Source organism: Lonchura striata, chromosome 1, assembly GCF_050655825.1.
Source record: "Lonchura striata isolate lonStrDom1 chromosome 1, ASM5065582v1, whole genome shotgun sequence".
Taxonomy (NCBI): Eukaryota; Metazoa; Chordata; class Aves; order Passeriformes; family Estrildidae; genus Lonchura; species Lonchura striata.
In genome coordinates, this window is record NC_140703.1 from 105,515,860 (window position 1) to 105,543,422 (window position 27,563).

Consider the following 27,563-nt stretch of genomic DNA (forward strand, 5'->3'; position numbering starts at 1 on the left):
TCCCATCTCCCTGCACTGCTAGGGGAAAAGGAGGTAGAGCCTGGGAAGAAAAAAGAGGTCGAGGGAATGTGGTTTTTAAGATTTTACTTCTCATTATCCTACTCTGATTTTGTTGGTAATAAATTAATATCCCCAATTAAAGTCTGTTTGCTATTAGGTATGTCTTGAGTGATCTCCCCTGGTCCTTATCTCAACTAAAATTAACCTTTGTTATATTTTCTCTTCCCTGTCCAGCTGAGAAAAATGACAGATCAACTTTGGTGGGTGCCTGGCATCCAGCCAGGGTCAACCCACTACACAAGGTTAAAGTTTGCAGGATGCATGTTTATCAAATGCTGTACTGAAATAAACTCCAAACACCGCCCAACTTATATTTTGTGCCTGTGTGCTAAGATAGAAAAGACTAGTGCATAAAATTAAAGTGGAGTCAAAGCTGAACCAGAGGCTGATTGGCAAAATAAAAACGACACATTTGCATCATTTGATAAGTGCAATAACCAATTTCCTTCCAGTTTCCTTAAACGTTAAAAACGCCTCTTGAAGAAATCTCCTGGAGGTCCGGCCCCGCAATTATGCAACCAATTTGAAGGTACCTCCTCATATCCCTGAGGTTACCCACTTAATTTCTAAGGCCTCGAAAACTTTAGGGTACATCTTTCATGGATCAACAGCAACTCTTTCCTTAAAAAAATTTAAAAATTAATTCTTATTAACTTTTATGACAAGGATGAGAAAACAGCTCTAGACAGGCCTTAGATTCCAATACCAAATTATTTCCAATTTTCCATAGTCCCCAAAATACGAACCGCTCCCCCCCCGCCCCAGTACTGCTTTTACGTGAGTGCCAGTGACCCCGCGGAGCGCCGTCCGTGTTCTCCGTGGGGACCCGCGGTCCGGCACCGCGCCCCGCTGCTCTCCGCGGTCCTTCTTGTTCCCAGCAACTCCCGCCGCAGCCGCGCCCCGCGCCGGGGTGACCAAGGCCGCCCAAGCCGCGGCCCTCGCCCCGCGTCCACCCCAGAGCGGAATCCCCGCACCCTAAAACCGCTCCCCGCCGCGCAGACCCGAGGCCAAGCCCGCGGCCGGGCCGCGGAGCCTCGGGCCCGCACTCCGGGGCCGGGCCGGGCCGCGGGCCTGGCGGCGCGGGGGGGCTGGCCCGGGATGGAGGGGTCGGGCGGGGAGGGGGTCCCGGGGCACCGCTGCGCTCCGCGGGCGCACGCCGAGCCCCGGGAGGCGCAGCGCGGCCGAGCCGCGGCGGAGGCGGCGGCAGGAGGAGCCGCGGGACCGAGCGCCGCCGCGCTGCCCCCGCCCCGCCGCCCCGACCGCCGCCTCGCCCGCCCCGCACAGGCCCCCGGCCCGCTCGGCCGCACCAGCCCCCGCGGGCGGCCGGGCGGGCGGCCCGAGGCGGCGGTGGCGGCGCGCTCCCTTCCGCCTGCTCCTGGGCTCTCTCGGGCAGTGACGTGACGTGCTGACGGCGGGCCCGGCCCGGGGAGCTTGGCCGCTTCCACTCAGCTCCGAGCTCGGCCCCTCCCTCCCCTCCCGCCCGCCCGCCCGCCCCGCCGCAGCCGCCGCCGCCGCCGCCGCGCTCGGCCCAGTCGCGCTGAGAGAGGCCGCGCCGAGCGAGCGCCGCCGCCCGCCACCCGCACGGTAAGAGCCGCGGGCCGGGCCCTGCCGCCCGCCCGGCCCGGGCCTCCCCCTGCCCGCACAGGCCGCGGCGCAGGCCGCGAGGAGGCCGCAGCTAGGCCGCGCCAGGGCTCCGCCACAGGAGCGGGCCGCGGGCTCTGCGCCGGCGGCTCCCGCACGCCCGGCGCGGCCCGGGGCGGCGGGGGAGGTGGCGTGAGGAACGCGGAGCGGAGGTGGGTGGCCGCGGGCCCGGGGGGAGGCGAGTGGGGCCGGTGAGGGGCCGCGGGCCCGGCCGGGGGGGGCTCGGAGGTGTCTGGAGGAGGAGACAAAATGGCGGCGCGCGAGGGGGGGGGCGGAGGGCGCCGGCGCCATCTTGAATTAATCGCTCGCACAGCCGGGGCCCCGCGCGGGCCGGGCCGGGCTGGGCCGGGCGGGGCGGGGGAGCCTCGGGGCTCCGGCAGGGACCGCCCGCAGCCTCCACAGCCTCCCCGCCTCCCGCTGCCACACTGCGGGGCGCAGCGGCGCCAGGCGCGTTCCGGCTCGCCGCGGCTCCCTGCGCGGCCGCGCCGGGGCTCCCGGCCGGGTGCTCTCCTGCCCCGCCATCTCCTTCCTCGCCTCCGGCCGGGGATTCGGGCTCGGCAGCGCCGGGAGCTCTCCCGCAGCCGCCTGCGCCCACTCGCCCCGTAAGCAGCCCCCTGATCCCCTTGGGGCCCCTTGGTGTTGGTTCAAAGGTGCGCCTGGGTTCGGTCATGTCCCTAATTTAGGGTTCGTTAAGAATTAGCTTATTTCCTTTGCAATTACTGTCGTCTGGCGCACAACATTCCAGTGAAATCTGGAGAAAACCCTTTTCTTTAACCGGTTTCTGCAAATACCCCAGCACTGAACTACAACAAAGAGGAGAATGACTTGAGGGTTTTTTGGTTTTTTTTTACGGAATCGAAATGAGAACAGCAGCACTGATTCTCCTGCCAAAACTGAGGGAGATGCGTCAGGAAATAAGCAGCTGAACGATCACTTTGTTACACTGTAGTTTTGATTCTTCTGTTTCTCCACCTGGTAATCACTGGGGTTATTTTCAAGGCAGGAATGGAATCCTTATAGAAGTGTAGGGTTTTTTTTTTTTTGCCTTTCGTGTGTGTGCGGCTGAGAGCAGTGTGTGTGTGTGTGTGCCTTGCGTTTCCCACAAGTGGGTCACGTCAGGCGAGCGGTGACACTGCAGCCGTGGCTGGACTGAGCCTCGGGAAGCCTCGGGCTCGGGGTCTGACCCAAATGGGACATGCCAGGCGTGCCGCAGTTTTAATGGGATGTAGCAAGGCACGACGGGAACATGGTTGTGGCTGTACACTAAGTCATCCCAGCGTGGGGAGAAGCCAGCACTTGCACGTGGGGGGATTTTGATGCTTTATGGCTTGATCTGTAAGAGTTTTGTTGCTTGGATATTTGGTTTATGGCCTTACCGCAAATTAGGAGTAGGCAAATAGCTATACTATGTATTTCTTTTTCACAAGGATAGCTTTTCTGAAGTTTCTCCTTTTTTCCTTTTTCCCCTTTTTTTTTTTTTTTTTGTGAGAGCAAAGGAACCGTTTCTGCAGAATATGAAACCTCTATTAATGATCTCTGTTTTTAAAGTTGGTCCTTTAAAACATGACAGCTTGTCTATTTCTTTTTATTTCACCTTGATTACCTTGCTAGGTCTCTTGAGTCAAGGATGTGTAATGTGGCAATGAACTGTCTGCATTGCTTCTCTTGACTCATTGTTCTCATGATCATTTTTATGTTGGAAGATTATTGCTAATATATTAATACCATGTCTTCCATTAATATGTAATTTACCATCTGTCCTTTGACTTGAAAATGTTACTTTGACTTCCGTAAAGCCAAAACCAGCCAAGTCTCTGAGTAAATAGGTAAAAATCAGTTTGTAAAAATTAACTGTATGGACAAAATTAAGTATATTGCAGAGTGGTATTAGCCCTTGATCCATGTGAAGCTGGCATGGATCCAAGCCAAGTAAAAGGTGTAGATGTTTAGTTCTTTTCAAAGGTTATAAAACCTGATTCTGGATCCCTCTGAATTTTTTGTCCAGTGGTAGAAGAGTGTTACCAGAATTCTTGAGATTTGGACAAAGAGCCACATAGTTGAGAAGGACTAACTGTAGGGACATGGCTGGGCACCTGCTTTTCTTGGAGAGTTTGGGTTCCCAGCATGGAACTGAAAATTTGATTATGTTGGCTTTGATGCTAGAACTGGGTCCTAAGTTAAGTGTCAACTAGAATGTTTTGGAAGGCCTGAGAGGAGTTTCTGTCCTTCTTGAAATCTTGCAGAAAAGTGAACAGCTGGAATTGTTTCCTAGCCTTTATGGTAGCACAGAGCTTGGGGTGCTTGCCAGGGAATTGAAGATGTTCTCTGTGGTGCTTGCAAGAAGCAGCTCTGGTATTTCTTGTGTCACTGAGCTGCTGTCACAGGTACGGAGCCCTGTGGTGTTCCTTCCTTTGTGTGGCTGCATCTTGTGCCCCTGTGCTCACCCTTTGCTTGGAAGAGCCAACAGGAAGAAACAGTGTTTTCTCATCTCCTGGTTAGAATGCTCAAACTCTGAAGTAATTTCAGGAATCTTTTTGGGGTTTTTTTTGTTGGTTTTTTTTTTTTTTTTGCCTCAGCCATAGACAAATTACTTTATGCTTTTTTGGACTGCAGATTCTGATTTGGACACTTCTCTTATTTGAGATAGTTTAGTTAATTCCTATTTTAAGTGCCTGCATCCTCTTTTGGTCATCTTCTTGTGGCAGATTTCTGTGGATGTGGGGCCTGTGCCCTTGTGAGCACTTCCAAACTCTTTATGGTCCTGCACAGGGGTAAGAGTTGGCTGGGTCTGTATGCTGAAGCACATTTTGACAAACATTATTTAGTAAGAATAAAAAAAAAAAGAGAGGAAAAAAAGAGAAAGCAGTGAAATTTTTTTCTACTCTGGAACAAGCACCAAAGCAATTGGTTGACTTTTTAAGACTCAGACTTGAAAGCCCAAGTGCCAGGAAGTGTCTTTGGTTTGTTGGAGCCTGAGCCTTTGTTCTGAGCACATTTTGCCAGTGTAGGTGAGAGGACCTGACCAGCGCAGAAGAGGCCAGAATTATGTGGTGTGCTGGGTTGTCACTGCTGTGAAACTGCAGCTCCTGAACACCACAGGGATATTTTGGGTTTCAAATCCAGAAAACAAGAAAAACAGGGAAGAGATGGTGTCAGTGGGCACTTACAGGAAGCTGGAAAGTAGTGATGGAGACCTCTAAATCTCATGGGTGAAGAGGATAGACAGAAGGACAGTGGAAGAGTGCCTCACTTAGTGAAGTGAGGAATTTAGGGAGCAGATAGGATAGCGAAAGTACAGGCATGAATCATAAGAAGTAGGAATTTGTGGTGGTCAGGTAGGAGGTGAATGCAGGAAGCAGAGAAAATGAATGCCAGTTCTTCAGGTGGTGAACTGACACTTCAGGCTGGTCAGGTCGCAGCAGATGGCAGGCTGGTGTGTGATAATACAGCCCTCAAAAGCACAGGCACAAAGGGCATCTGAACTTTTCCCAGAGATCTGGGCAGAGAGCTCCATCTTCTTACTTGTGTGTAGTCTGAGGAGAGAGGCAATTTTATTTCTGCCAGCCCTTAGTACCCCTTTGCCTCCTACCAAAAAAACACCTTTCCTAATTGCTGATAACAATCTTTGGTACAAATTGATGAGTAGGAGAGGTTTGTGTGGATGATGGGAGTGTGCTGTAGTTAGAAGCTGGAGGGATGAAATGAGCGGGTGACGTAATGGACAAGATAGTGATGCAGGCACACCAAAATTTGGAAAATAAGCAACAGAAGAGAAGAAACTAAACAGTGAAGGCAACATAGAAAATACAAGATGAATAGGAAGGACATTGGCAGTAGACTGATGGGTGGATACCAAAGAGATGGGAGGAAAGCAATTTGGGTATGAATAATTCTTGCCAGAGTTACTGTATGGGATTTTGGTACTCTGTTCTTTGTTCTCTGTTTCTGTGACATGGCAGAAGTTGATTGCCATCAGTCAGGCTATTTCTTGCATCTGAGGCTGAGAAACTCTTTAGCTCTAGGTTTTGAAAAAAAGCATTGGGTGAAGAGCTGTTCCTCTTAATAGTGAGCACTTTGGGTGGAAGTGCTTGCCAGAATAATTGGGAGGTAATTTATGTCCAGTTGGATACCACAATGACTTGTTAGCACAGCTGTCTAAAATACGAGAGCCTTCCAGCTGAGCATCACACAAATACAGAACACCTTGGAAAATTATTAGTGTTCCACTATTTTTCTTCCAGTTCAATATCGGGCTATATTTCTCCCTCAGCTTCTGTAAAAGAGACCGCCCAAGTGACTGCACTGGGGGCTGGACAACACCCCAAAGGAGAGTTCCAGAGGTAAAGACTTGAGAAAATTTGAGCTAAAAAGTGGGGCAAGTTTAGAAAATACTTGTTTTAGATTTGTATTTTGGACTAGTTAATTTTTTCTTTTGTATAGCAATTTCCCTGATAAAGCCTTAATGAATGTAAATGTTAGTTGGTGTAATTTGGAAAGGCTATGATTCTTATGGAAACCTTGGGTAGAATCTTGATATTTTGTCTGTCTTTTGTGGAGGTATCACAGAAATGGGGAGTTGGACTTCAGTGCAAGGGAGTAGTACAAGTTTTTGTTATACTGCATTTTACCTAACTAGCTTTGCCTGCTCCTAACTGTAAAGCACATAGCTAAGCAGCAGAATTTAGATTGCAGCTTTACATTTTTGCCAGTATTTTAACTCTGTGGTCTTGTTTGGTTCTTTCATTAAGAAGACTGAAATCCTAAGTCATTAAGCATTGAAATATTGATATGCTGTTCAAAAATTTTAGTAGAACATGACATTTTATAATTTTTGAGAACTAATTTGTTATACTTATGGTACTTTGTCTTAGGGCAAGAGTTTTAAAAATATTTACAGATCTAGGTTTGAAAACATTTGATGTTATGCTCTGGAAGTAGTTTACATTGATGATTTCAGTTCCTGAAGTGACATAAGAGTGAACTCTTCCTGACTATCCAAGAATGAACATGAGGACATCAGAACTGGCGTGCATTTCAGCTAACGAGCTCTTTGTGTTTAACTTACCATATTGAACCTTAATGATTTCAAAGTTCTATATTCCTCCCCATCCAACAGGGACTTGACTTTCTGGAATAGGAATTTGTTGGATTAAGGTTCTCAAAGGAATATGTCTAGGCTTTGTCTTAATTTCTTTTTTTTTTTTAAGATCATATGGCAGTCATATTTTCACATTCCTTTATGAACTGCTTCTGTGTTTGTGAAGCCATAGGGTTTTGAGAAATGGACCCAGTGTTGGACCCCACACTCTAGTTGAAACAGTATGTTTTGCTCATCCAGAGTATTAGTGCTAGAATCTCAGACTGAGGGACCCCGAGTAAAATCTGATTCATTTTAAAGTCATGAGGTGCTGTGTGTTAGCTTCCATTCACCCAAAATTTCAACTTTCCAGTGCACAGAGAGAGGCAACCTTCTAGAATCGCCTCATACAAGTGAAATAACCTTTCTTCTTTATCTTCTGCAGACACTGTGACTGATGAGAGTTAAAGGCCATGGATGAAGATGGGCTTGAATTGCAGCCACATGAGCCAAATGCATTTTTTGATCCAACAGGTCTGTAAGGAGATAATACATAGATAAGTGTTCACATTCAGTGCAGTTGACTGTTGCTTCTTGTGCCTTTGCTTAGAAGTGCTGTGCTGCATCAATGCTTTTGTACAGAGTAGTCGCTTTTGAGTTTGGGTTGTTTTTATTACTCACAACAATATGAATGAGCTACCGTTCTTTCAGTCAAGTAATAGTTGCTTGGGTGTTGGGGGAGTCTTAAAATTACAAATCTTTTTTTTGGGAGAGAAAATCTTGTTCATCTTAATTATGGTAGCATCTACTGAGAATTTGCTTTATCTACCTGTCTTAATAGTTCATAAGCTGTTATGCTTGTTTTACTAAAGTGCAGCACAGTGTGAAAGTTGAAGTGAAACAGAAGTAATTTCAATTATTAACTACCTCATATGAGATAGTTTTACAATTTAAGTGTTATTTTAATTGTGTTTTTCAGGAGCTGATGCAGCACATATGGATGGAGATCAGATTGTTGTGGAAGTACAGGAAACAGTATTTGTTTCAGATGTGGTTGACTCAGATATAACTGTGCATAATTTTGTTCCCGATGATCCAGACTCCGTAGTAATCCAGGATGTCATTGAGGATGTTGTTATTGAGGATGTTCAGTGCCCAGATATCATGGACGAGCCAGACGTGTCTGAAACAGTCATTATTCCTGAACAAGTGCTGGACACAGACGTAGCCGAAGAGGTTTCTTTGGCTCATTGCACTGTCCCGGATGATGTTTTAGCTTCTGACATAACAGCAGAGACAATGTCTATACCAGAGCACGTGCTGACAACTGAGTCAATGCATGTACCTGAAGTTGGACACGTAGAACACGTAGTTCATGATAACGTTGAAGAAGCAGACATTGTCACTGATACTCTGGGAACAGATGTTGTTTCTGAGGAAGTCTTGGTGGCAGACTGTGCATCAGAGGCAGTGATTGATGCCAATGGAATCCCTGTGGAACATCAAGATGAGAAGGGCAACTGTGATGATTACCTTATGATTTCCTGTAAGTGTTTGGGTAAAGCCATCAAAGTTCTTATGCTATGGGCTTGAAATATATGAGGGAGGGCTTAAAACAATACCCAAAGCAGAGTTTCTGTATTTTTTATTGAAATGTAGATCTCACAGGTGTACTCACATGGAGAGATTTTTAGGAACGTGTACCAGCTAAAAGTTCTGGTGAAGCTAATGGAGAGAAATACTGGCAAATGCATGTCTGATTATAAGTTATTTCTGTAGCAATTTATAGGATATGAACAAAAGAGTAAGAATTCCAGTAAACCATATGCCATATATTTAATAAGAACTGAAAGAAAATTAATGTGACAATGTTTAAAAATGCTTATATGTGCAGGTTACTATGATGACTATCAAGACATTAATGAAACAAAAATATTTCGTGGAAAAGAGTAAAAAACCGTGGTTTCTGAAAATCCAATCCTTGTCTTGTTTTTTTGCTAAGCCCTCACCTCTTGCACTCTATTTATTGTGGATACAGACAGCATTATGGTTTTCTTTGCTGTTAGGATGTGTTTTCTTCTCTTGATTAAGCAAAGGACAGAGGTATGCAGCTAACAAAAAGAGTAGCTATTGCTGCTCATAGCTGGGAAGTGAATATTTTAATCTCCCTTAGGAGTAGTGGCACAATCTGTTTGAATTGTATTTCAAAAGGCTTAAATAGAGGGTGGAGAAAAATAGAGCATATCATCAATCCTTTTTCTACTGAGGATATCCATTTGTGTGAATTAGAGCTTACTCTAAGTATGTTACTTATTATAGTGATTACTCAGTGCAGCACCTAGGAACATCACAGTGAAATAGTGAACATTTATTTATTGTAGAAATAGAAAAGCCTTGATAGGCTGGTTTGTTTAATTGCCATTTCAGGCACTTCACTTTTGTGTGGTGTTAAATGATTCCATTGATGAGGTGTACTTCATGCTCTGCTTCAGTTACCTTTTTTCCTTTTTTTTTTTTCCCTTTTTCCCCCCTTCTTTACTTTTGGACATATTTTTGAAATGTTTAATAACTTGTTTTAATTTTATATTCTGTACTTACAAATTTTAATGTTGCTTCTCCTTACCTAGGATCACTGCATTTCTTAATTTATCATCTCTTGAGTTCCTTGAGTAACCTTGTTGCAGCCATGTTTTGAGTTTATATGAGGTACAGTTAATTCTCTATTATCTGGGAAAACAATGAAATGGGATAATGCAAAATATGGATCACACAAAATATTGTAAATTAAACTGTAGGATTGTACTGAGGTGAAATAGGTCAGGGGATCTGTCCTGAAATTGTATTGATCCAGACTGATAAATGCACTCCTGTCTTGTGTGGTACAGATAAAACTTTGATTCTGGACCCAAGTTAAGTCTGATGAAAGCAGCTCAAATGTTTCTGAACCTGCTGCATAGTTAGACAACAGACTGGATAATCTGCCGGTGGATAATTGAGGCCTGATTCTGGTGGTGATCCTTCCCTCTTCCCTATCCATGGCTGGAGCTCTTCAAGGCACTGTTGCTCCTGTGTCTGCTCACCCCTCCTGTGCAAGTTTTCCTCCTGCAACAGAGCAGGGCCTCTGGGGCTGCTGCCATGGAGCATTTTGCAAACCATGCCTGTGTAAATGCACAGAGAGGGGTGGTGGATGTGTATCCTGTTCATCCCTGGCAGTGGCTGAACAAGGACACAATGTCTTGGTAGAGGTCATTTTGGATGATCCCTGCCTAGCTGGGAGGGCTTCTTAGATGTACCGGTTGTTCACTTGTGCTGGGGTATTCTCCATCTTCAGTCACGTATTTCTGCAGTTTCATACTTTATTTATTATTAAATGTTTCTTGCAATGTACTTTGTTGAGATTTAGAACCTTAAGTAAGCCAGCATTTAAAATAATCGTTATGCTACAAAATATGCATTCTACTTGTGTTTAATGTTCTACAGTTCATTCTAAAGGGAAGTTCCTACTACCACCTACTGTGTTTAAAGCCTGCTTAACGAGTTCTTCTGGTTGTGAAAGCAGAGTCTAGTGCTTTTCCATCAAGTAAAGGCTGTCTTGCCAAACAGTCTCTTTGTTGTATGAAAAATATTATTTGATTTTTTTTATTATTTTTTATTTGCATCAGCAGTGCATGTGTTCACTGATCTGATGCCTGTCTCAGTTCTTCAGTTGAACTTAGTTTTCAAAAGTAGTAACATCAGCCAATCCAGTTTTGGGTTTTTTTTTCATCCTAACTTGTAAATTTGTGTTTGATTCTGTCAAACCTTCCTGAAATGCAGGGGCAGATTTTGGAATGTAATCTCGTCTGCCATTGCATTAGCCAAATGTTGCTGTTTTCCAGATCTGTGAGCTAGACTGTTCTTCAGAATGCCTTTGCCTGTCTTCTTTTAGATAGGCACTTGAAAAGCAGGGGACGACACTTTGTGTTCTTTGTGTTGTAGGTTTCTCCATCTGTTTTCTTCAGTGGAAACTATTAGCAAAATCTTTTTGCTTTTTCCTGTTTTGTGGCTTTCTATTCCATTTTTGTTCCTACTAAGCTGAGTATACATATATTTTCTTAAGGTCCTTTTCTTAGCTTTATCCTGAAAATATGTGATTTGAAATTACTAATCTGTGTGTACATTTATTTTTAATGTTGTGTTTCTACCTTCTTTGTTGGTTTCAGGGTGGTTTGTCTTTTCAAAAGAGTACAGTTCCTGTGGGTTTCATTCTGTGACTTTGCTTCAGTGAGCTCACTATTTTCATACTTCTTTTCCCAGTTACATTTAATTTAGCTTTGGCATTAATATGCCTTTGCTGTCTTCATTTTCAAGTCAATGCTTCTTGGCACAATTTTATATCACCAGTTACTTTTTGATGCACTTAATTTTTTTTCTTGGATACTTTGTCTTTGCCCTTAAGATTCATTTTTGTTCCATGGTAGATTCGGGGCACTTACAGCAGAGCAGAATCAGACATTCATTCAACTAAGAATGCAAACCTACCAGCTAGTGGCTTGAAAAAGATGAAAGGAGGTTTGATAATTTGTTTTTCCTTTTGCATGTTCCATAACAAGCCAGTTCACGATTTGGGTCAGGAAAGTATAAATTGTGCTGTGACTCACACTGGTACTAATTATTTGGTAGCTTGGAAAACCATTTCTCCTTAAGTGAAACAGTGGTGAGATTAACTGGTGTTTGTCAAAACAAAACAAACATCCTACATTTACTAACCCAGGAAAGCAAAACCCAGGAAGCCCTGTGCCTGGCAATAAGATGGAAATGGATTTTTTTTTGTCTGATTTCATTCTACTTGGCAATGGTAGACACATCTTCTGGCATTAATTGATTCTGTACGATGAAAAGTTGTATCCTGATATACTCTTACCGCAGTAAAAATAGTGAGGCATAAAAGTCTGGCAAGAGGAGTCTGGAAAGGGTAAAGGGCAGCCTCACAAGTCTTAAACTGCAGCTTTAAGAATTCAAATATTTACAAATATGGGAGCTGTGTTATGTCCGTCCATCCACCTGTCCATCCCCTTGCTATTCTCTGAGTTAGACATGTCCCTTGTTTGTTTTATCTGAATTAACACTTTTCATTACAGGAGTCCAAAGCCATAGTAACTCACAGAGAGAGAAATGTTTCACCTAGGCCTATGAAAATCAATCTTTTTTCATCCTTGTTGGATGTTTAAGTTGAAAGCAATGGATCTGATGAACCGAGCCATAGGGTTCATGCTATTCCTTAGGGCCATCCAATAGACTTTGAGTCAACAAAGCAAAATGCTTTTAATTGGTGTTTTAGCTTAAATATCTCCCTCTTTTCCCCTGGAGGTTGCTAAAGATGCAGGAACTCACATTTTTCTTTCTCAGAGGTAGAACTTGCTGCCATGCCTCTGGCTGACCACTGGAGTGGCACCAACAGTTGTTGCTGCTCGGGAGGTTGCCCTGAGAGGTGATGGAAATAAGAGTTACCTTGGGCTGACGTCTCAGAGCTTAGTCTGGTTTGTGTGCTAGGGGCAGAGGACAGGAAGGACAAGTGTTAGATCCCAGTTGGGAGCTCAGGAATTACACCTCTACTAGATTACTACCCTGGAGGGACCTTTAGATGCATAGGCTATACTCCTGTGTGAAGGTAGTGGACTAGAATGAAAATAAGAGCAGATTTCTCTTTTCTAGTAGGTTAGGAAACCTGCTTTGCCATTCAAGAAATAAGTGTATGGTAAAAATAGCTTCTTCAGTGGATTAGAAATTCTCTGCTGTTGAGTGAAGTAGATGTTTCTGTCACAAATAACTGAACAAAGTCGGGAAAACAATGCTTCTAATCTGTTTTAGAGAAAATAGCTGATAATGGTTTTTTTCATTAAGAATGTGTAAATAGGGTTGTTTACTTTGTAAGCAGACAAGTGTCCCATGATGCATATTTTTTTAGCAGCTAAGAGAATCATTTGGGAACATAAAGCCTGACAAAATAGATTATTTTTGTCTAATTGTTCTAATTGACATATTTTTAAGATCTGTGTACCTGGTGTAGATAGACTTTTCCTTAGGTTGTTTGTTTTGGTGTGTTTTTTAGCAATAAACAGTGGGTACTTGAAAAAGGTGGAAGGTGTCTGTGCTTAAGTGAATTTTATTTTTTACAATCCTTTCTTTTCCTCATTAATTCCACATAGAGGAGGTAGGAATGGTAGGAATGAAAATGTTTAAAATATTGTGGAATTCATTAAAAAGAAATGCAGTTATATTTGCATTTTTTAATTATAAATAAACCACTGTCAGGGTATAAAGTCTTTATCTGCCTATCCCTCAAATATCTGATAGAAAAAACTAAAAGCAACTTCTAGGGGAAAGCGTATGTATATGGTTAAACAAAAGATGTTCCATGGAAGCAAATCAGGATCTTGGCATGACATTTATACTTCTGTGTGGGGAAACTGGCCTCAACAGGGCTTTAAGTATGGAGTTTATTATCAATGCATAGGAGCTTGTTTCTGTCCCAAAAACAGAGGAGTGGAGATACTCAAAATAATTGTTCTTTGGCTGTTACTAGTTTATTATATGATTTTTAAAATTCAATTTAGTACTTCCTAGGAAACCAATGCTGTCATTGTGATAGATCACATAGAATCTGTTGTTGTTGTTGTCAGGATCTTTTATTTCTTTGCTTTATTCTTTATTCCTTCCTCCCTTTTTTACCTGTTGGTCTCTTATTGTTGATTTCTTTATAAGTACTAACTAGACAGGTTTTAAATATGCCATGGCTCTCACGTTGTGTGACACCTTTCTCATCTTTTTGTGTTTTTAATCACAATTCTAGCATTATCTTTATATGGAAGCAATTATTGCAACATTGGAGAAGCACATACTTATTTGCTTCTTGCAGCTCATAGTATGCAAAGAGCAGTCTGCTCTAATCAGTGAAGTCTGTGGAGAATTCTGGCAAAATAACCACAGACTGCATACTTGCAATTCATGTAAAATCGTACTGCATCTGATAATTTTTCTGGGTTTTGTTTGTTTCTTTTTTTAAACTCTTGAGATTTAGTCTGTATCCACTTGTTTACTGAATGAAAGCTACCAGCTAGTATAGGGGCAGAAAAAGTCAGACATTTAAAGTTTTTAGTGTCCAGTTCATATCTGATAAAATGGAGGCACAAGGTATAATAGTACTGCAGTAATGCTGGCCTGAACTTTTTTTTAGCATGTGACTTGTGATTAGTTTAGTAATGCTCAGTGGCTGTACTTAAAAGGAAGCGGTCTCTTAGAAGTTTAACTAATTCTTTTTTTTCTTTTTTTTTGGTTGCTTTTTTTGGAGGGGGCTTGTTGTTGTTAAGGTTTTTTGGTTTTGTTTGTTTTGTTTTGTTTTTTTGTTTTTTTGTCAAAGAGGAGCAATATGAAGGAAGATCAGCCATGGATGGTAATTTGTGGGGTCATCACATCGATGGGCTGTGAATTCAAATGAAAAATTAATATCATCAGAGTTCCAGTTTGAAACATTGATCAGTCAAGTTTTTCTGCATATAATTTTATTAGATGTTGAGACTGAGATACATGGAGAATGGAGAAGCTTAGTTAAATATAAAGCAAATTTCATGATACACTGCCAATGAATCAGTATAAATAAATGCTTGTGTAGCCATTGGACAAAATACCTTGGAAATGGTACTTTATGTAATAATACCCATTCTCTTTCACCTGTTTTGTCTCTTCTTTGATTTTTATCTTTTTCCTATCTTTTCCTTTCCACCCTGTTTTTTATTCTGTTACCTGCTTGTTACTATACTGCAAATATTACTGCTTTTCAAACCCATCAGGGACTTCAATTTTAAAAATATTACAATGTGTCAGGTGTGAATTTTTTTCCTTTTGGATGAGAAAAGTTGGCCTCATACCTCCTACACATCAATTTCCTTACAGTTTAATGACTGTAAAACCAGTTGTTAGATTTTTAAAACAATGCTGAATATAAAGGGAATTCAGGTATAAACAAGCTCTAAATTGTATAACTTTTTTTTTTTATTATGTTGGATAAAATAATACTTAGAATCTTGGAGAATTTATTTCAAAGCATGAATAGAGCATGTTTTTAAGACCTTGAATTCTTCAGTTGTGTGGAAGTTATTAATGGATACTTCCAGGTATAAATGGAAATAAAAAACTGGTTTGCGTAAAAAAAATGGGCCTGTTTCACATCATGCACATAGGTTTGTTTTCTCTCTGATTGACTCAGGCATGATTTTCTTTCCTTGTCGGTATGTTCCAGCATCAGTTGATCTTGGTGGCAGACTTCCCTTTTGGCTTCAGAGGTGTAAAGTCAGTCTACACTGATTGAAAGCCTTCCAAGTAAATGTGCCTGACACTGGAAACAGCCAAGTTAAGGGAGAACAGCTACATAAATGTAGTGTAGGAACAAAAGCAAGTTTTCTTTTTTGTCAGAGTTCCAGCGGCATTTGGTATTTCACGGATATGACAAAGAAGTCATGAAAATCTGTTAGTAACTGAATATGCACACTGTGGAGCTACATTGTTAATGTGATTCAAAAGAATATCTTAAGGTTTTTACTTTTAAATGCTTTGGGGTTCAGCTACAAGGTATTATGTTGTCCTATGACACAAAGTAATTTTTTAAACATCCTACTGCTTGAAACAGTCTGTATCATGGCCACTGATCATGATATTGGCATCCAAGTATTTAGGTTTTTCTGTTGTTCTTTTGGTAAGGAGAGAGATAGACTAATTTATGTTAGTGCTTTATAATTTAATGTTATTCATAATTTTTTTGAGTAATGAAGCCTGATTGAGAAATTGCACTTAAATACAGTTATGTTTGATACGTGAGACAGAACATGTGATAGTTTATCTAATTCAAAGGCTAATTTATTGGCTTCATGGCAGGAAAATAATAGTAATAACATTTTGAGCTTTTTAAAAAGTATGTATTAAAATAAATTTAAGAATGCAGTTACTGAGTAGTAAAGCTATGATTTATTTATGAGGGTAGTTCAGTGAGTGCTAGTAAAGTAAGCATACTTTGTGAAGTATTTGGTATGTCCTAGGCATGGTAGTTAAAAATTCTTCACCATTTATAGGGCAGTTCTTAAACTTCTGTTGGCATAAATTCCATGTCCTTCTGTCATGAACTGAAGTCATACATGACTCTGAGGGAGTGACAGTAAAGTCACAAATTACAAAAGTATTTTGTCATGTTAAGAATTCTTAAATAATTTCAATACTGAAGAAACATCTGGGACTTTTGAGAATTGGAAAATTCTTCAAAGGTCTTGAGAGCTGGATTTGATTTTTGTGAATAAATACTATTTTTTCCTTGAAAACCTGTTCTTGGTAAAGTAAGATGGGGGAGGTGCCCATGTACAGTATACCTCAAAAATCCAAGTGTGTTCCTTGTAAAGCTGGCTGTCAGCCATGGATATGTGGGATTCTGGGCAAGTTTCAACAGCTCAGCCTGGAGCTTGGTGTGGGTGCCCTTCGGGGGGCAGGAGAGTGAAGTTTGGGAATGCACAGGGCTGCAGCAGGAATGCAGTGCAGGGTCCTGCAGGAAGGACACCAGTGCACAGGGCCGCAGCAGGAATGCAGTGCAGGGTCCTGCAGGAAGGACACCAGTGCACAGGGCCGCAGCAGGAATGCAGTGCAGGGTCCTGCAGGAAGGACACCAGTGCACAGGGCCGCAGCAGGAATGCAGTGCAGGGTCCTGCAGGAAGGACACCAGTGCACAGGGCCGCAGCAGGAATGCAGTGCAGGGTCCTGCAGGAAGGACACCAGTGCACAGGGCCGCAGCAGGAATGCAGTGCAGGGTCCTGCAGGAAGGACACCAGTGCACAGGGCCGCAGCAGGAATGCAGTGCAGGGTCCTGCAGGAAGGACACCAGTGCACAGGGCCGCAGCAGGAATGCAGTGCAGGGTCCTGCAGGAAGGACACCAGTGCACAGGGCTGCAGCAGGAATGCAGTGCAGGGTCCTGCAGGAAGGACACCAGTGCACAGGGCCGCAGCAGGAATGCAGTGCAGGGTCCTGCAGGAAGGACACCAGTGCACAGGGCTGCAGCAGGAATGCAGTGCAGGGTCCTGCAGGAAGGACACCAGTGCACAGGTCCCCAGCACTGCAGTGGGAGGGCTGTGCTCGGGTTCCATCCCCAGCTGTAGAGGGCATGAGGAAAGGGGAGGAGTTTCTTCCTGGAGTTGCCGTTCAGGTTACCTCCTGGCAGCTGGAAAAGCATCGGTGCCAGTGCTTTGCAGAGAACCAGGTCTGAAGGCCAGCAGTAGCACCACTTCCATCAGAGACAGGGTTGAGCAGCAGATAATGCTTTTGAAAAGAACAGTTGATATCTTATTAGTTGTGAAGGAAAACACAATTAAAACTGAGAATAAGTGAAATTACGCCACAGAGTGAAGTATTTATGTGTACTTTCTTCCTACCATCATCTTGATGCAGATCACAGTTTCCTTATTAGCATTGCCTGGTATGGTGTTCATGCTTCTAGTTCTGTCACTGCAGCATTCTTGCACTTCCACCTTAACTAGAAGATAACAGCTTGAATTTATTTTGAAATTATCACTATTTTCAAGGATATGGAAAAAAATTAATGGGTAGGTTCTTTATCACAACTTTTTAATTTTAAACTGCTTCCAAATTTGAGTAATAAATTAATAAATATGTATTTCATACATGTCTGTCAGCATATGACTGGGTAATTGTAATAACTTGTTTTTGTAGTGGATGATGCTGGTAAGATAGAACACGAAGGTTCTGCTGAAATTACCATGGAAGCAGAGTCAGAAAGTGGATCTTGTAAAGTGGATGGCATTTGTCCAGAAGTCATCAAGGTCTATATATTCAAAGCAGATCCTGGAGAAGATGATTTAGGTAAAATACACTTGTTTGAGAATACTTCAACGTGACACTTGAAATTTTGCATGAGACTGTGGTTTCTCTCAAGTGGTATGTGAAGACCTGTGAGTCTGATACCAAAGTGTTGACAAACTTACAGTTTTTTGTGGTTTAGCATAGATTTTGGTGAAGTGTCTTTAAAATATTTTGCTCTGGTCTTCCTAATTAGGGGGCACAGTAGACATTGTGGAGAGTGAGCCAGAGAATGACCACGCAGTTGGATTGCTCGATCAAAATAGCAGTATTCGTATTCCAAGGGAGAAAATGGTTTACATGACTGTAAATGATTCTCAGCATGAAGACGAAGACTTAAGTAAGTAGGTGGCTTTCCTTTGGGAGCAGGGATTTTCACTTTCAGCAGTGCAGCATTCCTATATTTTTTTTAACTTCTTTTTGTCTTAGATGTTGCAGAAATAGCTGATGAGGTTTATATGGAGGTGATTGTAGGAGAGGAGGATGCCGCAGCCGCCCATGAACAGCAAATCGATGACACCGAAATTAAAACTTTCATGCCCATAGCTTGGGCAGCAGCTTATGGTAAGTAATACTTGAACTAATTACTCTTTGGTGACACAGCAGCAAACTACCAGGGATTGGTTTTTGAGGGTAGTCTAGAGTATTTGTGCTTTTGTGTTTGTTTCTAGAGTTTTCGTTTAAGAATGGTTTCTTAGCATAAAGAGTCTTAAAAAGAAAGGAAGAGGGAAGTTGTAAGGCAGGCTTCTTCTTGCTTCTATTTAACAGGCATTTTCCTTCATATTTTCACGATGTGAAAGGAGAAATACATGAGCTTCCGGCTGAAAAATTGAATCTCAAGTACCTCTGTTCCTCAGATTTTTAGGACACAGTGAGATTTTGCTTGGGACTAGAACTGAATATTTTTATTTGAGGGGGGCAATAAAAAGAAAGCAAATGGGAATATGTAAGACTCAGTGTAGCAGAGAAAAGCAACACTGAGGTCTAGCTTGGTTTAAGTGCTTTCTAGAAGGCCCATATAAACACACGATTTCACTAATGGCAGTAACTGATTAATAAAAAGCAGTTGGAGGGAGATACTAAAATTGTAGCAGAACCTTGAGAGTATTTCCAGCATGCAAAACCATTTTTCTTGACTGTTGATATGTGAACACAACTGGTGCACAAACTGGTTTCCCAAACTCTTGTAAGCTTAAAACCAGAATTTCATCTGAAAAAATGTTTCTGTGTTGCCCCTTTCCCCTTCTAAACAAAACTAAAGAAATAGTGGAGTAGAGGACAAAACTTACATGTCTTCATGATGTGGATTGTGGTGTTGGTGCCAGCAGACAATTGTGCTGGGAATACAGTGGGGGCTGGAATCTTGGACATAAGCCAGGAAGGGCAAGATTTCAGGGAGCAGTGTGTTTAAAAGTTACTCAGGGGATGGATGATAGTGCACCCCAAAGCCTTATCTTAGGCCCTATACTGGTGAGCACAGTTTGAGTGAGAAGGAAATAACATAGGCCAGTCTGAGTGGGCATTAAAAATGAATTTGAGTGAACTTGAAACAAGTTGGATACTAAACATTCAGTGATTTTGGAGGAGGGGGAGAAAATTGAGCAGAATGTATTAAAAACAGTGAGATGTAATTGAAAGGAGAGTTTAAGAATGTGGGAAATAGTGGAGTGGCTGCATTGTCAGCAGTAAGCAACCTAGCATGAGAATCTTCAGGCTCTGCACATGTTCCTGGCTCTGAGTCTCTACATTAATCATGAAAATTAATGCTCAGCTCTCTGTACCAAAGGAACAGCTGTTGATCATATTGCACTTTCTTGAATCTTCCTGTCATACTTGTGTACTTTGCTTTCGCTAGGAAATGTTGGCTTTTATTGATTCAAGTAAATACTTGACCACAAAATTTTTTATTATTAAAAGTTAACTTATGCTCTTAAATCACCAGTGTTAAACTGATTGCCAATAAATGTATTTGAATGTATTTGTAATTTTCATGTTTGTTTTACATACAGTGGTACCATTTGTGTATTAAACACAAATCTCTGTGAGGCAAAGACTCTTTCCTTCTTTCTGTTACACAATACTGAGCATGTTCTTTGTTGCCAGTAGAAAGAATTTGTAAGTGCTAAAGCATCAGGTGTATAAATAGTAAGTAGTGTACTTTGTTTGCCACTTTATGTGCTGTTCAGAAGGATTCTTTGATCACAGCTCCAGTTCAGAAACTTGGGTGTGACAAACTTCAGTCAGGTGAACTCAGACATACTGAAGTGAATGAAAGCTCGCACACAAATGTATTTCAGGATTGAAAAGAAAATCGGGCATAGTGAATACTGTGACATGCTATTATTTAATAATGTTAAACATTTTGGATATAATCATCAGTCAAAAAGATTCAAAAAATACTACATTTGAAGGAGAATTCTCTGTGTAATGAAAAGCCATTAATTCCTGTACATTATGTACTCCTGTAAAATTAGGTTAACAAAGCTAATGCTCATTATAGCAAACATAATTCCTAAGTTACATGGTGAGACATTTTCCAGCTTATGCTGTACATGATTACAGTTTGATTAAATGTCCAGATAATCGTTTATCATTTCTGTTACTACCATTGTAGAATTTGTGCTTGAATTACCTGCAGTGTTGGTAGGTAACTGTTTGACTTACCTTGGTAGGTAATAATAACGATGGCATCGAAAGTCGGAATGGCACTGCAAGTGCTCTTTTGCACATAGATGAGTCATCTGGACTTGGGAGACTGGCCAAGCAAAAACCAAAGAAGAAGAGGAGACCTGAGTCCAGACAGTATCAGACAGGTGGGTATGTGGTGCCTGGCTCTTGTTCATCCAGGCACTTGCTCATAAACAGATGCATGTGGAGAGTCTTGTAAAAAGAGGGATTTGGGGAATTACTTGGTTGACAACACTTCTGCTTTATAAATGAGTGCATATTTTATTTTACAAATTATAAATACATGTGTGATTTGAATTGTGGCAGGTGTTTTAAAGGAAGCCATCTCTGACATAGGAAAAAGTATGATAGCAAAAGGTTAAAAAGTTAAGTATATAACTTGCCACACCCATTTTTATGTTTTATATAACTTTAAAAGGTGATGTTAGATAAATGGTATTCTATAATCATGCCTTTTAAAACCCTTTTTTATGTCTTTATCGAAAATATGTAGAACAACGCATTTCATTATAGCAGCTCAGTAGGTAACTGGAAAGTGTGAACATTTTGTATTAATTTTCAGTAGTGTAACTTTTATACCCTTTCCTGTTTTAATGGTGAAATAAAATTGCCTTGACATTTGTGCCTATTTTTTTCCTTTCATTTGTGAGAACAGAAGTGTTCTATGGCAAAATTTGTTTTCTGCTGTTATTGTGTTACAGTCAGAATATTTGTCCGGGTTGATAAAGTTGACAAAACACAACGTTTTTCTTCACTAGCCCTGCCTTAAATAATACTAGAAGTTTTTATCCAAATTGTGACTTAACTGTAGGAGTTCTGTTTTGGTTAGCTTGAGTTAGTAAACTGTGCAACTTAAAGTTGGCCTTTTCTATTTCCAGCTAGTTAGTTCTTCTAATAAAATATTTTTTGACAAGACAGCTTTTTTTAACATGCCTAGGCAAATTCAGGGTAGACAAATCAGGATGACGGATGAGTGCAAATAATTTCCAAAGCTTTGAGGTTTCTGTATGTGAAACATGTTTTTATTGATTCTTGCTTGGTACCTCTTCAGATTGTAGCTGTAACAGATGGCATAAGAAGGAGGTGTTAGTTTCAGGGCATCTGAATTGTAGTTAGTGGTAGGTGATTAAACTACAAGATTAAACTTTATCTACCAATTTGTGGAGAGTCAGGAGAAGATTGCATACTTTGCTTACTAGATGATATTCAGTTTAACAAGCTGGCTGCTGTACTTTGCACCAGCCATTGGTTTCTGCATGTATTTAATGTGTGAACTCAGTCAGACTTATTCAAAATAGAATTAGTTGAGGTGAAGAATATCTGTATAGTAAAACGTATGTATCCCATCTTTCTCAACAATTCATCTTACTGTTAACATCTGATATTTACTGAAGTGTAGTATTGTTGTATAATATTGATAAAGGGTTTTTCTGTTGTTTTTCAGCAATAATCATTGGCCCTGACGGTCATCCATTGACAGTTTATCCCTGCATGATTTGTGGAAAGAAATTTAAATCCAGAGGTTTCTTGAAAAGGCATATGAAAAACCACCCGGAGCACCTTCTTACTAAGAAGAAATACAGATGCACTGACTGTGATTACACTACGAATAAAAAAATAAGTTTACATAACCACTTGGAGAGTCATAAGCTGACCAACAAAACAGAAAAGCTTATTGAATGCGATGAGTGTGGGAAAACCTTCTCTCATGCAGGAACTTTATTTACTCACAAGATGGTGCACAGGGACAAAGGAGTTAATAAAATGCACAAGTGCAAATTCTGCGATTATGAGACAGCAGAACAAGGGTTACTGAGTCACCACCTTCTGGCTGTCCACAGCAAGAACTTTCCTCACATTTGCGTGGAGTGTGGCAAAGGGTTTCGCCACCCGTCGGAGCTCAAGAAGCACATGCGGATCCACACTGGCGAGAAGCCCTACCAGTGCCAATATTGTGAATACCGATCTGCCGACTCTTCCAACTTGAAAACCCACGTAAAGACTAAACACAGTAAGGAAACGCCGCTGAAGTGCGATATTTGTTTCCAGACTTTTTCAGATACCAAAGAGCTACAGCAGCATACACTTATGCATCAAGAAAGTAAAACACATCAGTGTTTGCATTGTGACCATAAGAGCTCAAACTCGAGTGATCTGAAACGACACATTATTTCAGTCCACACAAAAGACTATCCTCATAAGTGTGATATGTGTGATAAAGGCTTTCACAGGCCTTCGGAACTGAAAAAACACGTGGCGGCTCACAAAGGTAAAAAATTGCACCAGTGCAGACATTGTGACTTTAAAATTGCAGATCCGTTCATTCTGAGTCGCCACATACTCTCAGTTCACACAAAGGATCTTCCATTCAGGTGCAAGAGATGTAGAAAGGGCTTTAGGCAGCAAAACGAGCTGAAAAAACACATGAAAACACACAGTGGCAGGAAAGTTTATCAGTGTGAGTACTGTGAGTATAGCACTACAGATGCCTCAGGCTTCAAACGGCACGTGATTTCCATTCACACAAAAGACTACCCTCACCGGTGTGAGTATTGCAAGAAAGGTTTCCGAAGGCCTTCAGAGAAGAACCAGCACATTATGCGACATCATAAAGATGTTGGGCTGCCTTAAAGTCTCTTTCACAGACTTATGGCTGGAATTATAAAGGAAATTTGCCTTTCAGGCATTTAGCTTATTTTAAAGCCAATCACCTGCGATCACACACACACACAAAAAAAAAACCACAAAAAAAAACAAAAACAAAAAAAATACTGTGCATTTGATTTGTTGCTGTATAAAAATAGGATTATTGCTTGTAGTTGACTTTTATACCTTTTGTTCAATAGCGTGTTCTGAATTCTATTCAGTTTGTTTAATAAATGAAGAAAAGATGGCAACAATAAAGTTGCATTTAATAAAGTAAACCCTGTCTCTTACTGAATTTTTCAACCGTAATAGTTTATTTAAGTATATTTATCTTACTGATCTCGTTGATACTCACAGTGTCCATGTTAATGCAGTTTTGTCATGAATTTTGAAAATACTAAATTTCTCTTGATAAAATTGTCAAAGGTGTGTATAAAATGAGGAATTGTCATGTTGACAGTAAAGTCACTAGGGCCCACCTTATTGTCCTGTTTTAACTATACAGACTTCATGGCAGGTTAACTATTTTCCGGTTGAGGAGTTACAAGTCTCACTTTGTATTTTCATTCTGGTTTCAGAGAGAAAAATAATTTTAAAAATGGTTTGGGGCGGTTTTTATCTTTCCTGGGCAATTTCAAAATATGCACAAATATTACATTTATTGTTCTGTGCTTCTTTGTCTTTGAAAGGTTTTGTGTGTTACAAGACTTGGGGTTTTTCCACTTTATTCCTGTCTTAAATGTTGGAAACATAAAATACTCTTGTTCCATTTGCAGTTAACAATAGATCACAACTGTCTGTATGTGCTGGTAAAAGTACCTCAAACTCTATGCTTTTATGTATGTTGGTATTTCTTTGAAAGAGCAGTTTGTGGTTCAAGTCACATTTTTATTGTTAGTTGTTTTAGACTAGAGATTAAGACCAAGAGATGCCTTGATTTTGGAAACCACATATTTACAGTGAGAGCTTAGGAAGGGAATAGAGTGGAGTAGATGATTTCATAAGGAATAGAGGTGTTGTAACATAGATATCCTTAATAAGAAAAGTAACTTATGATAGATGCAGTTCTGTTACTAAATTAAATGTTTTTTCTGAGACATTAGTAGCTGTGTTCAGCAGCTGTTTAATAATTAGTACTGTATCCAGAATTAACCCAGTTCTTTCAATCTGTTTATAAACAGCTGGGAGAATATTACAATTTTTAGATGCAATTTTGCCACCTGAAGACTCTTATAAAGTAGCTCCACTTCATTTGCTAATTGCAGTGTAAATGTACCAAGCACAAAGTCATGTACTTTAACAACAAACTCGGAGCAAAAAACCCAGACCATTTTAATTACAGGCCAGATTTTAGGACATGGCCCTGCTCCCCTTGCCTAAATTCCCATCCCAGCCACTGATGATGGAGTGCAGAATTCAGTCTCAGCTGCCTGCCAGATTAGGATAGATTTGTAACCAACAATTCCCTAATGAAAAGGCTTCAGAGACTGGGCCAGTGTTAATTCCTGTTTCTAGGCAGGTGAACTTCCAGTTGAACAGGAATTTTAGTGATAGTTTCAAGTCTGGGGTGATAGAGGGAAAAAGGTTTCCTTTCTGGATGTGCATCTTCTAGGCCTTTTGTATTTTGTCTTGTTACCAAGCCCTGCCCCTACTGCTTCATCCCTCCTGTCTCACTGTAAGCTGAAATTCTTGTCTGTAGTGTGCAGTTCAGGAGAGCCCAATGCCATGTCACTGCCTGTGATGTAGGATGGTTTTTTCTTTCTCTGCCTGCTTGCAGTGCCCCCGGACTCGCTGGGTGTGCTCTTGTGTAATATTGCTACTACACGACCCTTTAGCGTGTAATTCCTGGCTGTGCTGCGTTGTGCCTTCCTCGAAATCCCCGCTGAAGCCAGTGGATTCCTACATGGCCGTAGTGTCGTTGCCTGCTGATGCCAAACCAGATGTAGTAAAACCCAGCAGAGATTCCCACTTGCTTCTTGCAAAATACTTGCCTGTGACTACTTTTGTTTTCCTCTCTTATGTTCAAACATTTTCTAACTGGAAACCTGGAAAGTGTACAAAATCTGCAAAAAAATCCCATAGTAGTGCTGAGGATTTTAGCCATTTTGAACTTTATTTTTTTAAATAAGCTGAAAGACAAAGAACACAATTTTATGCATTTTCTTTCTCTTACGTAGCCTGGAATCATACACACTTTTTTTTTTTAAAGCACAATGTTGAAACTTTTTTTTTTTAAATAATTAAGGGTTTGGTCAAGTGGATTTTGTAAAATGTATTTGTCTGTATAAAGAGAAAATGAAGTTATAGTTATTGTTAATGTACTGACATTAGTTACAGGTTAGTTTTAATTCTTAAATAATTTGCTTAGCAAATGCTATAAAATGGATGTTTCAGTTTAATGTTTAAAAAAGGTACAGATTTTTACAAGGACATAATATAAATTATTGTTCTGTAGAAAATACCCTGTTAAATATTGTATATGTCCTTCCCTCTGTACACTTTGTAAAAAAGACAAAAGAAAAAAACAAAATACATAGAACCATATAGGGATGTGTGACATTATTGTAATTGTGTACTTGATAATAACGTGAAAAAATAAAATTCAAAATATTTTCCTTTTAATGAACGCTTAGTCTATTTGATGCCAGTTCTGAGGTGGAGCCTTGTTTCTGAGGGACACGGTCACCTGCAGCTCGCCTGTGCTTTAACTTCCCTTCTGCTCCCTGTCTTCAGCTCATTTCCTGCAGTACTGGGGTGGGAGCAGCTCAGTCCCTGCAGTGGCTGAAATGTTCCTTTACCTGGAAGTCTGCAAAAGTGAAAGGGGTGGCAGGTCTTTAAAATCCATTTTAATGCCTGGTTTTATATTAAAGAATTCACATCTGATGAACTTCTGACAATGCCTTCGTGTTTTTTCAGCAAGGTGCTTACCTACTAAGTGTTACTACGCTGTCCCCAAACACCCCACCAGACCTTGAAACAGGAGGGGCACTGCTGGTGTTGGGACTGGATCAGTGGTGCCTCTTTGGCGGTGTGAGCCCCAGCAGACCCCCAGCTCCCCCTTCCCAGTGGCAGGGTGAGCGTGGCACAGCGCTGCGGGGAGGGTCCCTGAGCTGGGCCGCTGCCCTGCCCTGCCCTGCCCTGCCTCTGCTCCCTGGGCAGGGCAGGCAGCGGCCGGCTGGGGCAGCTGAGGGCGTGTGGCCCTTTTCCCCACTGCTCTCCGAATGCTTTGGCCCAGTTAAATCCAGCTGGGCAGTGGGAGCTCCTCTGGCAATGGTCTGTCTGGCACAGGCCATCCTGCGTTGACAGCCCGCAGGTCCCACAACTGGCAGAGGTGCTACTGGATGTCACTGCCCTCTGTCTGCACCTGCCCTCCCAGGGAGGAGGCACAGGTACCTTCAGGACATTTATACCTGTTAGTTCACTCTCACTGGTACCTTTAGGAAATGCTGACTTACTCCTCATCTCAGTGATTCAGCCCCACTGAATTGGGACATTGGGCAACTCTTCACAGTAAGAATGTGTCTCACTGCAGAGCCAGCAATCTCCCTTTGGTTTGGTTTTGTTTTTTGCTTTCTCCATCTACCTGATGTCCCTCAACCACTCATCAGGAAATTGTACATTGAGTACCAGAGACATTCAGTGCCCTAAAGAAATGCACCCAATTCTGCATCATTCATCTGTGAAGAAGGGCCAAGAGCAGTTACCAGCTCTAGGCTCCTTCACATTACTAAGTCCCCCACTCCTCTAGGATCTCCCCTTCTTCCTCTTGGATTTCTGTAGCTGTGGAAGCCTCACTGCTCTGCTGAAGGACCCTCTACTTGCCCAGGTGCCTGCAGCCCATATAGGTGATTTCCCCCTCAGTGGGACACAGTAGCCAGGGCACCCATAGCCTGGATGCCAAGGCCAAGAGCATTTAAAAACTACAAGCACAGGTGGTTCAGAGGCCATGTACCACTCAGACTTTTGTGATATTTACTGGAAATCTGCAAATAGGGAAAAAATGTTACTGTTCCATTGAAGACAAAAATTTGAGAATCATCTCGGCACAAGCCCAAGCAAAATCATGATAAAGAATTACAGAATTACAAGTAAAGAAGGAAAAAAATAGTTAAAACCAACAAACACAATCCTATATTACAGTTAGAGCATGTGTGCCCTAGCTTTGAACAGACTCCTCCAGTGCTGTGGTAGTGCAGGGTCATGTGCTGGGCTGTCCCTGGTGTGGCAGCACAACTCTCCAGAGCCAAGCCCCATGTACCACCACTGCTCACCCCTGCTCTGTCTCTCACCTTATTTCCTGCTGTGGTTTAACCAGTGTTGGAGGTTTATTTTAACCAGCTCCACCATGGAGCCAAGGGTGGGGTGTCAACAGCTTCAGGTGACTCCCATTGTGGTGCCTGTTCTTGCCTCCTGGCTGGGAGATGTCTGTCAGACCCACTGCCCTGAGAGGCCAATGCTCCTGTGCTGGTCAGGGGCTGAGGACTCTGAGTGAGTCTCTTTGGAGGAACCAAGTGCTTGAAATCAAGTTTTTGATGGAAAAACTTGTGCTGTGTAATCAAA

General features: G+C 41.8%; 1 protein-coding gene across 7 annotated transcripts; it reads left to right on the top strand.

Moving 5' to 3' along the window:
* The first annotated feature begins 1,576 nt into the window (after positions 1–1,576).
* ZFX (zinc finger protein X-linked) lies at positions 1,577–25,890 on the top strand. 7 transcript variants are annotated; one of them, XM_085560008.1, is made up of 9 exons: positions 1,577–1,853; positions 5,972–6,041; positions 7,224–7,312; positions 7,758–8,324; positions 17,523–17,672; positions 17,866–18,009; positions 18,099–18,233; positions 20,342–20,482; positions 21,802–25,890. In XM_085560008.1, the coding sequence occupies exons 3-9, from the start codon at positions 7,252–7,254 to the stop codon at positions 22,986–22,988; spliced, it is 2,385 nt and encodes a 794-aa protein (XP_085416134.1). In that variant the 5' UTR covers positions 1,577–1,853; positions 5,972–6,041; positions 7,224–7,251; the 3' UTR covers positions 22,989–25,890. The 7 variants fall into 7 exon arrangements, with proteins under 7 accessions (XP_085416134.1, XP_077637777.1, XP_085416147.1 ...); XM_077781651.2 differs by having other exon boundaries at positions 1,577–1,644; XM_085560021.1 differs by lacking the exon at positions 5,972–6,041 and having other exon boundaries at positions 1,577–1,644; positions 7,758–7,807; positions 7,964–8,324.
* The last annotated feature ends 1,673 nt before the right edge of the window (positions 25,891–27,563 follow it).